General features: G+C 38.7%; 1 protein-coding gene across 1 annotated transcript in view; it reads left to right on the forward strand.

The window, feature by feature from the left end:
• Positions 1-12,715, forward strand: part of atp7a (ATPase copper transporting alpha) — a 43,624-nt gene that overhangs the window by 2,922 nt on the left and 27,987 nt on the right. Inside the window, exon 2 of the mRNA XM_061930447.2 lies at positions 4,810-4,933. Coding sequence (XP_061786431.2) covers positions 4,814-4,933 — 120 coding nt within the window. The 5' untranslated portion in view covers positions 4,810-4,813. The remainder of the gene's footprint in view (positions 1-4,809; positions 4,934-12,715) is intronic.

Here is a 12,715-nt window from a genome sequence, read left to right on the forward strand (position 1 = left end):
GTACAGTACATGTTCCGTACAATTGACCACTAAATGGTAACACCCCAATAAGTTTTTCAACTTGTTTAAGTCAGGGTCCACGTAGATCAATTCATGGTACAAATATATACGGTACTATCATCATAATGCAGTCATCACACAAGTTAATCATCAGAGTATATACGTTGAATTATTTACATTATTTACAATCCGAGGTGTGGGATGTGGAGGGGGGGGGGTTAGGTTTGGTTGATATCAGCACTTCGGTCATCAACAATTGCATCATCAGAGAAATGGACATTGGAACAGTGTAGGTCTGACTTGGTAGGATATGTACAGCAAGTAGTGGACATAGAGAGAGAGATCAGAAAGCATAAGAACAAGTATCTACATTTGATTATTTACAATCCGGGGAGGTGTGATGTGGAAGGGGGAGGGTGTTAGTTTAGGGTTGAAGTTGCCTGGAGGTGTTCTTTTAGTGCGGTTTTGAAGGAGGATAGAGATGCCCTTTCTTTTACACCTGTTGGGAGTGCATTCCATATTGATGTGGCATAGAAGGAGAATGAGTTAAGACCTTTGTTAGATGGGAATCTGGGTTTAACGTGGTTAGTGGAGCTCCCCCTGGTGTTGTGGTTATGGCGGTCATTTACGTTATGGAAGTAGTTTGACATGTACTTCGGTATCAAGGAGGTGTAGCGGATTTTATAGACTAGGCTCAGTGCAAGTTGTTTTACTCTGTCCTCCACCCTGAGCCAGCCCACTTTGGAGAAGTGGTTAGGAGTGAGGTGGGATCTGGGGTGGAGGTCTAGAAGTAATCTGACTAGCTTGTTCTGGGATGTTTGGAGTCTAGATTTGAGGGTTTTGGAGGTGCTAGGGTACCAGGAGGTGCATGCGTAATCGAAAAAGGGTTGAATGAGAGTTCCCGCTAGAATCTTCATGGTGATTGATTGAAACTTTTATTAGTAGATTGCACAGTTTAGTACATATTCCGTACAATTGACCACTAAATGGTAACACCCGAATACGTTTTTCAACTTGTTTAAGTCAGGTTCCACATAAACAATTTTGACCATTGATTTATGTTTTTGCTGTACTTTTTAATGTCATATGCTCTGATTTACCAGGCAATTCTGTTTGTACCTTATGTTTATTTGTGACATCCACAGTACACTGCAAAAAGTCAGTGTTCAAAAATAAGGGGAAAAAATACAAAAATTAGGGGTATTTTATTTGAACTTAGCAAAATTATCTGCCAATAGAACAAGAAAATTTGGCTTGTCAAGACTTTCCAAAACAAGTAAAATTAGCTGACCTCAATGAACCAAGAAATACCTTAAAATAAGTATATTCTCACTAATAACAACTGTACTACTATAGGAGTACGTATTTTCTATTGTTTCATTGAAAATAAAACAGCAAAGTCCATTTGGCTGTCATCTGTTTTAATTATGAGACACAATTGTGTCAAAGTCATGATTTCATGATAAAATAAGGAAGCAATGCAGACTTGCCACAGCAAAACCGATGAAAAATATTCAAAAGACCAAAAGTTCAAGCACAGGCATAGTGCAGTTATTACAAACAATACATTGGAGGCAGCCACCACAGTTGACATACTTCACACAAAAGTCATAAATTCTCCGTAATTGTTGATCCAAAGCGAATGAGAATTTTGCTGAAATGAGGTTAAGACATTTTTTTTAGTTCTGTATTTTTCTGACATTCATTGAGCCGGCGGGAGCGTGTTACAGTTAGACAGCCCGCTGGTCACTAAATACTGCATTAATATAGCAGCGCAGTTCATCAAATAAGGCCAGAAATTGCCCCTAAATTATACTTTGACAAAATAAAAGCATGGTTTATTGTAAGTTTATGTGCTGGAGTATGTTAAGAACTATAATTTGGTTATTTTGTCAGGAAAACAACATCAGAAAGACTGTAATTGCATGCTTACGAGCACAGCCGTGCATGTCCTTGGTACCTTTTGTTCAGTTGTCCATACTCTCTATTAGGGATGTCCTGATCAGATATTTGGATCGGATCGGCTGCCGATATTTGCCAAAAATTGCGTATCGGCAAGGCATGGGAAAATGCCGATCCAGATCCAGTTTTTAAAAAAAACTCCGGTCCGTGTTTTCCAACGCACCTATTTAAATAATACATTCCACTTTTCTGCTGCTCCGTAATTTCCGTTCCGCATTTTCCAGCACACCTTCAACACATCCACAATTCTCACGCAGTTGCTTTTAGCTGCTGGCATTACACGACAGGCTCTTCTCACTCTTTCCTGTGTCTCCCTCTCACAGACAGCGAGCGCACCTTCTTACACACGTCACATACTGTCACGTCATACGTCACATACGTATACGTCCTCCCCCAGCAGAGAGCGAGGCAGCGGCATGGCTAACGTTAGCTGTGATGCTAGCGCAGCCGCTAAGGTGCGCGCCTGCTCAAGCGTCCTCTGCGCACGGCAAATCTATGCCACGCACAAAATCAAATAAAAAAATAAGCGCATAGCAATTTTCGACACACGGACACGACAGAGACAACAGTTTTTGTCATCATTGTTCAAATATTGTAACGTCTGTCGAGACGCTTATCTCCATTCGGTGCCACACGTCCACACCATCAAAATGCCGAGGCAGGCAAAAATTTCCACATCAACACCGTATGAAAAAATTAGTGATTTTTTTAGTTGTGATTTCCTTCTCTGCATGAAAGTTTAAAAGTAGCATATATTAATGCAGTATGAAGAACAATGTTTTAATGTAGACATGCAAGCCTTAAAAGAACATTTTGAAAATCAAGACTACATTTCCTGCAAATGGGTGCATTTCTACCCTATATTTTAACTTTAGATTTATTCTCATATCAAACTCTTTTGGCTGTCTTTTTGACACTTACATCCGGCGCCCCCCTCCACACCCTGGATTATAAATAATGTAAATAATTCAATGTGATTATCTTGTGTGATGACTGTATTATGATGATAGTATACATCTGATAGTATATATCTGTATCATGAATCAATTTAAGTGGACCCCGACTTAAACAAGTTGAAAAATACCATTTAGTGGTCAATTGTACGGAATATGTACTTCACTGTACAACCTACTAATAAAAGTCTCAATGAATCAATCAAAACACATAGAATCATCATACTGCTGTGATTATATGCATCAAGTGTTCATTCAAGGCTAAGGCAAAATATCGCGATATATATTGTGTATCGCAATATGGCCTTAAAATATCGCAATATTAAAAAAAGGCCATATCGCCCACCCCTAGTTCAATGATGCCATTTCTGTTTGTCATGTATAATTTTGTCTATTTTGTGTTTATCCTTGAATAAACAGGTCAGTTTCTTGTTACCAACCATTGTGTATTATTCAAACTCCCCTAATTCAGCTGGCTAGTTGTTATCAAGAGTACTAAAACCCTTTTCAACATGATTCTGACAACTAAGTAGGCTAAATAACTTTAAACTTTAATACATGCTCGGATAGGCCAGTATCGGTATCGGTCAGTATCGGTATCGTATCGGAAATGCAAAAACAATATCGGTATCGGATCGGAAGTGCAAAAACCTGGATCGGGACATCCCTACTCTCTATACACGACTCGAGTGGAACACTTACCACAGTTTGACTACCGTATTTTCCGCACCATAAGGCGCCCTGGGTTATAAGCCGCGCCTTCAATGAACGGCATATTTCAAAACTTTGTCCACCTATAAGCCGCCCCGTGTTATAAGCCGCATCTAACAGCGCTAAAGGAATGTCAAAAAAACAGTCAGATAGGTCAGTCAAACTTTAATAATATATTAAAAACCAGCGTGATGTGGGCGCGCACGGAGTCGTATATCAACATGGACGGAGCTGCGTGAAAAAAGCCACCCGGCCTCTTCGCGTAAACTTACCTTAACCACTCGCTCATCTTTTCTTCATCCATCCCTTCGAGTTAGCTTTTATGATGACGCCGGCTGGAAAGGTCTCTTTTGGCAAGGTCTTCCTTTTGAATATCACCATGGGTGGAAGTTTCTGGCCATTAGCATGGAAAGCTAGAACCACAGTGAAGGATGACTTCTCATTCCCTGTGGTGCGAATATTCACCGTACGTGCTCCCGTTGTATCCACAGTGCGGTTCACAGGAATATCAGTTGCTGTGAAATAGTAATCCGTGTGTGGATGGAGAGATTGCGTCTTTTCATGAACCGGATCCCTGTCGCTTTGTAGGAGCCATTTTGTTGTCTTTACAGATGTAAACACACAAAGGAAATGATAATATCTGCGCGCTTTTTCTTCTTCTACGCGGGCGGGTGGTTGCTTACAGTAGAAGAAGAAGCGCTTCCTGTTCTATGGGGGCGGGTGCTTACCTTGGCGGTTGCTTGCGTAGAAGAAGAAGCGCTTCCTGTTCTACCGGGAAAAAAGATGGCGGCTGTTTACCGAAGTTGCGAGACCGAAACTTTATGAAAATGAATCTTAATATTTATCCATATATAAAGCGCACCGGGTTATAAGGCGCACTGTCAGCTTTTGAGAAAATTTGTGGTTTTTAGGTGCGCCTTATAGTGCGGAAAATACGGTACCTTAAATAATCCCATGAAGCTAAATGGACCCCCTTTTCCTGGAAATCTTAACCAAAAAAAACACACCTTTTATATCCAATGTGTGTAAGATGTTATTGTCTCTCACAAAGATTACTACACTGTACACAAACAACTACATTTTACACAATAAATGTGTCCATCCATTTTCTACCGCTTGTTAAGAACCACTGCAATAGAAGTGAAAATGTTGTCTCAAACAATAAATGTTCTTTTGTCTTAAGAATCATGACGCAGGAAGGCAGCTTGTGTTCAGTCACCCTTGGAGTGGAGGGCATGACCTGCGGCTCATGTGTCCAGTCCATAGAGCAGCGCATCGGTTCTCTTCAGGGGGTCGTACACATAAAGGTAATTAGTTTTACATTATTTTTGGAATTTTCTGTTTAAGGGCACCATCAGCAAGTTTCTCTTTGCTGACTTCTAACAATATGCTTCCTGTTTCAAAACAGGACCTTTATCACATCTTGTAGTTGTTCTGTAAATCTCAACACAAATAATATTATTGTTAAAAAGGATTACAAAGCTTAATTTCCCAAGTCGCTCTCATCCTAGATTTAAAACCAGGTTGTGTTTCTCTTGCGGCAAGGGGTTTGCTAAATTGCTGTGATGGTGGCCTGTTTGTTCATTGTGTGTTTACCCCTCGGGCTGAGATTAAATGACAAGATAATACAATTGTATGTTCGAGATTGAGCTCTGCCCTTTGTAGGGCTGTGACAGCAGGTCAATATGCCGCACCCACAGGAAATGTTACTTTACAGAATTTAATGTCTGGGTCCTCTTAGGATAATCTATATAGACGGGATATTCGTCACTGCCCCTGGAAGAAAAACAAATCCAAGGGGGAGAAACAGAAACACTCAGTGCTAAACACCAACTGGGGTTTGCAAGGTATGGCTGAGTCAAGTGATCCGTTCAGATCAGTCACATGTTTCTACTTTGTGAGGGAAGAGAAGAACTCATCATGTTGTTAAAAGCATGTGGACCCATTTTTTCCTTTTCATACTACTGCCGTAATGCAGATAAGACGTGGTAGTAAATGCACAGTCGTGAAATAGTGATGTGTAACTCTTCCACTTTTGAACCTTTGCATACAAAATGGTGAACATTTGTCAAAACATGCACTCCGTCTGTGTTGCTTGCGCTATTTATAAATAAATCACATTGTGACGCTGTTTATAAACTAGGGATGTCCCGATCCGATATTTGGATCGGATCGGCCGCCGATATTTGCAAAAAAATGCGTATCGGCAAGGCATGGGAAAATGCCGATCCAGATCCAGTTAAAAAAAAAACTCCGCTCCGTGTTTTCCAACGCACCTATTTAAATAGTACATTCCACTTTTCTGCTGCTCCCTAATTTCCGTTCCGCATTTTCCAGCACACCTTCAACACATCCACAGGTCTGTGGACTCTCACGCAGTTGCTTTTAGCTGCTGGCATTACACGACAGGCTCTTCTCACTCTTTCCTGTGTCTCCTTCTCACAGACAGCAAGCGCACCTTCTTACACACGTCACATACTGTCACGTCATACGTCACATACGTATACGCCCTCCCCCAGCAGAGAGGTAGCAGCATGGCTAACTTTAGCTGTGGTGCTAGCGCAGCCGTGTGACCAACGTTCTCTATAAGGTGCGCGCTTGTGCAATTGCGCACTGTTTAAACGTCCTCTGCGCATAGCAATTATATGCCACGCACAAAATCAAATAAGAAAATAAGAGCATAACAATTTTCGACACACGGACACGACAGAGAAAACAGTTTTCGTCATCATTGTTCAAATATTGTAACGTCTGTCGAGACGCTTATCTCCATTCGGTGCTACACGTCCACACCATCAAAATACCGAGGCAAAAATGTCCAGATCAACACCGTATGAAAAAATTAGTGATTTTTTTAGTTGTGATTTCCTTCTCTGCATGAAAGTTTAAAAGTAGCATATATTAATGCAGTATGAAGAAGAATGTTTTAATGTAGACATGCAAGCCTTGAAAGAAAATGTTGAAAATCAAGACTACATTTCCTGCAAATGGGTGCATTTCTACCCTATATTTTAACTTTAGATTTATTCTCATATCAAACTCTTTTGGCTGTCTTTTTGACACTTACATCCGGCGCCCCCCTCCACACCCTGGATTATAAATAATGTAAATAATTCAATGTGATTATCTTGTGTGATGACTGTATTATGATGATAGTATATATCTGATAGTATATATCTGTATCATGAATCAATTTAAGTGGACCCCGACTTAAACAAGTTGAAAAACTTATTGGGGTGTTACCATTTAGTGGTCAATTGTACGGAACATGTACTTCACTGTGCAACCTACTAATAAAAGTCTCAATCAATCAATCAAAACACATAGAATCATCATACTGCTGTGATTATATGCATCAAGTGTTCATTCAAGGCTAAGGCAAAATATCGAGATATATATCGTGTATCGCAATATGGCCGTAAAATATCGCAATATTAAAAAAAGGCCATATCGCCCAGCCCTAGTTTCAATGATGCCATTTCTGTTTGTCATGTATAATTTTGTCTATTTTGTGTTTATCTTTGAATAAACAGGTCAGTTTCTTGTTACCAACCATTGTGTATTATTCAAACTCATCTAATTCAGCTGGCTAGTTGTTATCAAGAGTACTAAAACCCTTTTCAACATGATTCTGACAACTAAGTAGGCTAAATAACTTTAAACTTTAATACATGCTCGGATAGGCCATTATTGGTCAGTATCGGTATCGGATCGGAAGTGCAAAAACAATATCGGAATCGAATCGGAAGTGCAAAAACCTGGATCGGGACATCCCTATCATAAACAACAAAATTTGACACAATGAGATGTCAAAAATGATCATGAAATTTGGTACACACATACAGGCCACTGACAAGAACAAGTGTGTAATATTTGAGCAGGATTGGTTGAAAAACATGGCTGCCATCAAGCAAAAATGCCTTTGCTCGGGTCTTGGGGAAATATTTTTCCGCCTTCAGGTGAAATGGAATGCCTTAGAAGTTACTCTCTTTAGGCTTCACTTTGCTTAAAGAAACAAACACAATACTCTCACCCTGTTTCTTATCTTTACTGACACACAGGATGGGACAGGATAGGCTTTATACATTTTCTCTAGTTTTAGTGGTGATAGGATGTACCAGGAACGAGACGACGGTCGAGTGGACAAATGCGTGTTAATATAGCGTGTGTTTTAACTTTCTGGTTTCAAGAAACAATGTCTAAACATCCGCGCAAAGGAGGCGGCAGCAAGGTGAGAAAAAACATGCATGTAGAATGAGTGACCATCTTCAGAGAATGTGTTGGACTTTAGACAGCTCGATCTTCTCTGCAGCGCTGGTACTAGGGATGATGTTTGATAAGAAATTATCAAGTTCGAGCCCATTATCGAATCCTGTTATCGAACCGATTCCTTATCGATTCTCTTATCGAATCCAGATAGGTTGTTGTATATGGGAAAAAACACAATATTTGGTTTAACAAAAGCTCACTTTTATTTTATAAGAAAAAAATAAAATAAATAAATATTGACTGTTACCCCCCAAAACAAAAAAACAAAAAAATATTGACTGTTGTTACCCAAAGTATATTAAGTGGGATTTTTCATAAAAACAATTATATACAGTAACACAAAAACAACATTTTTCTGTGATCACTATAGGTGTATAAATAATAATATAGTGTTAAATAAAATCAGTCCCTTGGGCACAAAACTGAAAATAATACAGCTCTCCATAAAGTGCACTTCTGCTGCTATTGGAACATACTAACTACACACACTATGACACTAAGAACACCACAGTCATCAATCAACAATTCTTCCCCCCTTACATGAGAGCGAAGCATGGTAATAATTGCATATTGCCTGTTCTGCCCTCACTATACGTGTTGAGGTTATACAGCTTGGCAGACAGTTAACAAACAATCCAAAGCAGATGAATCCATTTAGGCTCTTTATTAGGGCCCGCATGGCCCATTGTATAAGGACTCCCAAAGGGAGTCCTTATGCAATGGGACATAAGGACCTATTGAATTTGTAAGGTTTTATTATTATTATTATACCGGCCGCCTCTTTGAGCTACAATTTGACCCACTTAACATGCTTCAAAACTCACCATATTTGACGCACACATCAGGGCTAGCGAAAATTGCCTTTTGATAAAAAAAACAAACCCCAAAAATAAAAATTGCGCTCTAGCGTCCCCTAGGGAAAAAAAAATAGACTGCCTGTAACTCCCACTAGGAAGGTCGGAGAGACATGAAACAAAAACCTCTATGTAGGTCTGACTTAGACCTAGTTTTCATAATTTTATATCCTCGGGCAAAAATCAACAGGAAGTTGGCAATTCCCCCTTCAAGACAAAAAAGTACTAAAAACAGTCACTTTTGCCTCTTTGAGCTGTAATTTGACCCCCTTAACATGCTTCAAAACTCACCAAACTGAACACACACATCAGGACTGGCTAAAATTGCGATCTAATGAAAAAACCTAACCCCAAATCTAAAAATTGTGCTGTACCGCAATTTTTTAATAAAACGCAGAAAAAACTGCTCCTCGGAAGAAAAAAATGACAAAACTGGCTGTAACTCCCACTGGGAAAGTCGGAAAGACATGAAACTGGACAAAAGTATTGGGACCCTTCTCACTAAAAGTAGACTTAAGTATTGGGACACTTAGGACTACCACTGGACACAAGTATTGGGACACTTGGGACTAAAACTTTACAAAAGTATTGGGACATTTAGGACTAGCACCTGCCAAATACGCGGGCCCGACCAATGCTGCTTGCAGCTTTAATTGTTGTTGATCTTGCTTTGTCTTTTCCTATCTTTACTTTTGTCTTGCACTGGACTGTTATTTTTATTTTTTTAAACTGAAATACACACAATGACAAATGTATAAGCTATGTGATTCAATTAACATACTGAAATGTAATACACAATATGTAAATATTAGCTTCACACAAATATACAGTACTATCATCAAACAAATACTTCTGAGTGTTGAAACTATTTCGATGGTGGAAATATATTTTAAGTCCTCAAAACATCCATTGAAACAGTGCACAAAAATCGTTTTTCAATAAACATCTTAGTAGCAAACTTAAACACTTTCCACCTTAATAGTGAGTTACATAAACAAGTTAAACAGTTTACTTACAGACTTATCCTTTCCAAGGCTTGTAAGAGCTAACACAACTTGTCTACTTCTCTACTTCTCAATTGTCCCAAACTAATGACGCGTAGTATTTTCATATCGCCACAAGGTGTCAGTAAGAGTCTACAATCAAATGGGCATAACATTGCAGGTCCCACAGGGCATTTCCTGTATGTGGGAAGGGATTCGTTCCCAGGGATTCGAATAAAGAGCCAACTCTTTTTCTTTACTATAGTGGCCTCGATAACAGGAACCGGTTCTCAAAAAGGGATTTGACAATCATTGGTACTTTAACTTTTTTAACTTAATTTAGTTGGCGGGCTTATTTACATGCCTCCAGGACAAGCCCCCTTCAACTGTGTCTTCTCCCTGCCTGCTATATTGTAGTTTTTAGCGCTTCAAGTCTCCTGACAGATTTAAGTTAGAACTATACGCTACTTTGTATTAGAAATGGCAACAGCGGAGGATTTTAGCATACATGTGCACATACGAGCCAGTTTGCCCAACAACAAGAGGATAGAGAAAATTAAGGAACTTATTGACTTCAACTGTGGACTATTACTGAATACTAGTGATGGGTCCGGCAACACCGATGCATCGGCGCATGCGTCGAGCTCATAGAGCAAAACCCTGTGTCGGTGCGTGTACCGCTTTTAGAAAGTCACGTGACCGATCATGAGCTGTTTTGGTCACGTGACCGATACGCGAACTGTGTCGCACTGACGCCTCCTCTGTGCCCTGTGAGCGTGTCTTTTCTACAGCCCGAGAAATAATAACTAAGAAGAGAAATCGTCTAAAATGTAATACGTCGGAAAAACTTTTTTTTTTTTTTTTTTTATAAAAATGTGTAAAAAAAAAAAAAAAAAAAAAAAAATCCCAGTCCACAATCATCCACAACACGTTCTCTTAGATGTCCATGTTATGATACATGTTCACATTATTTATTGACTGTATCTAAAAAAGATACAAATATATTTTTATTTAAATGAAGATATGAAATAATCCTAAATGAAATACAATGACTTGGTTTATATTATTGTATATACTAGGGCAGGGGTCACCAACGCGGTGCCCGCGGGCACCAGGTAGCCCGTAAGGACCAGATGAGTCACCCGCTGGCCTGTTCTAAAAATAGCTCAAAGAGCAGCACTTACCAGTGAGCTGCCTCTATTTTTTAAATGTCATTTATTTATTAGCAAGCTGGTCTCGCTTTGCTTGACATTTTTAATTCTAAAAGAGACAAAACTCAAATAGAATTTGAAAATCCATGAAAATATTTTAAAGACTTGGTCTTCACTTGTTTAAATAAATTCATTAATTTTTTTTACTTTGCTTCTTATTACTTTTAGAAATACAATTTTAGAGAAAAAATACAACCTTAAAAATGATTTTAGGATTTTTAAACACATATACCTTTTTACCTTTTAAATGTCTTCCTCTTCTTTCCTGACAATTTAAATCAATGTTCAAGTAAATTTTTTTTTTTCATTGTAAAGAATAATAAATAAATATTTTAGCTTCTGTTTTTTCGACGAAGAATATTTGTGAAATATTTCTTCAAACTTACTATGATTAAAATTCAAAAAAATTATTCTGGCAAATCTAGAAAATCTGTAGAATCAAATTTAAATCTAATTTCAAAGTATTTTGAATTTCTTTTAAAAATTTTGTTCTGGAAATTCTAGAAGAAATACTGATTTGTCTTTGTTAGAAATATAGCTTGGTCCAATTTGTTAAATATTCTGACAAAGTGCAGATTGGATTTTAACCAATTTAAAACATGTCATCAAAATTCTAAAATTTATCTTAATCAGGAAAAATTACTAATGATGTTCCATAAATTAATTTTTTCAAAAAGATTAAAATTAGCTAGTTTTTCTCTTCTTTTTGTCGGTTGAATTTTGAATTTTAAAGAGTCGAAATTAAAGATAAACTATGTTTCAAAATTTTATTTGATTTTTTTTCGTGTTTTCTCCTCTTTTAAACCGTTCAATTCAGTGTTTTTTTCATCATTTATTCTCTAGAAAAAACCTTCCGTAAAAGGAAAAAAAAATGTACAACGGAATGACAGACAGAAATACCCATTTTTTTATATACCGTATTTTCCGCACTATAAGGCGCACCGGATTATTAGCCGCACCTTCTATGAATTACATATTTCATAATTTTGTCCACCAATAAGCCGCCCCGGACTAAAAGCCGCGCCTACGCTGCGCTAAAGTGAATGTCAAAAAAACGCTGCGCTAAAGTGAATGTCAAAAAAACAGTCAGATAGTTCAGTCAAACTTTAATAATATATTGAAAACCAGCGTTCTAACAACTCTGTCCCAAAATGTACGCAAATGTGCAATCACAAACATAGTAAAATTCAAAATGGTGTAGAGCAATAAATAGCAACATAATGTTGCTCGAACGTTAATGTCACAACACACAAAATAAACATAGCGCTCACCTTCTGAAGTTATTCTTCATTCGTAAATCCTTCGAATTCTTCGTCTTCGGTGTCCGAATTGAAAAGTTGCGGAAGCGTGGGATCCAAAAATGGCCGGCTCCGCCTCGTAGAAGTCATCGGATTCAGTGTCGCTGTTGTTGTGCAGCAGTTCTGTGAATCCTGCCTTCCGGAAAGCTCGGACCACAGTTGTGACCGAAACTATCTGCCCAGGCATTTACGATCCACTGGCAGATGTTGGCGTATGTCGACCGGCGCTATCTGCCCGTCTTAGTGAAGGTGTGTTCGCCTTCGGAGCTGTGTGAAAAAAGCCACCCGGCCTCTTCGCGTAAACTTCCCTTAACCACTCGCTCATCTTTTCTTCATCCATCCATCCCTTCGAGTTAGCTTTTATGATGACGCCGGCTGGAAAGGTCTCTTTTGGATGGGTGGAAGTTAGCATGGCAAGCTAGAACCACAGTGAAGGATGACTCCTCATTCTCTGTGGTGCGAATATTCACCGTA

The sequence above is a fragment of the Nerophis lumbriciformis genome, linkage group LG36 (genome assembly GCF_033978685.3).
Source record: "Nerophis lumbriciformis linkage group LG36, RoL_Nlum_v2.1, whole genome shotgun sequence".
Taxonomy (NCBI): Eukaryota; Metazoa; Chordata; class Actinopteri; order Syngnathiformes; family Syngnathidae; genus Nerophis; species Nerophis lumbriciformis.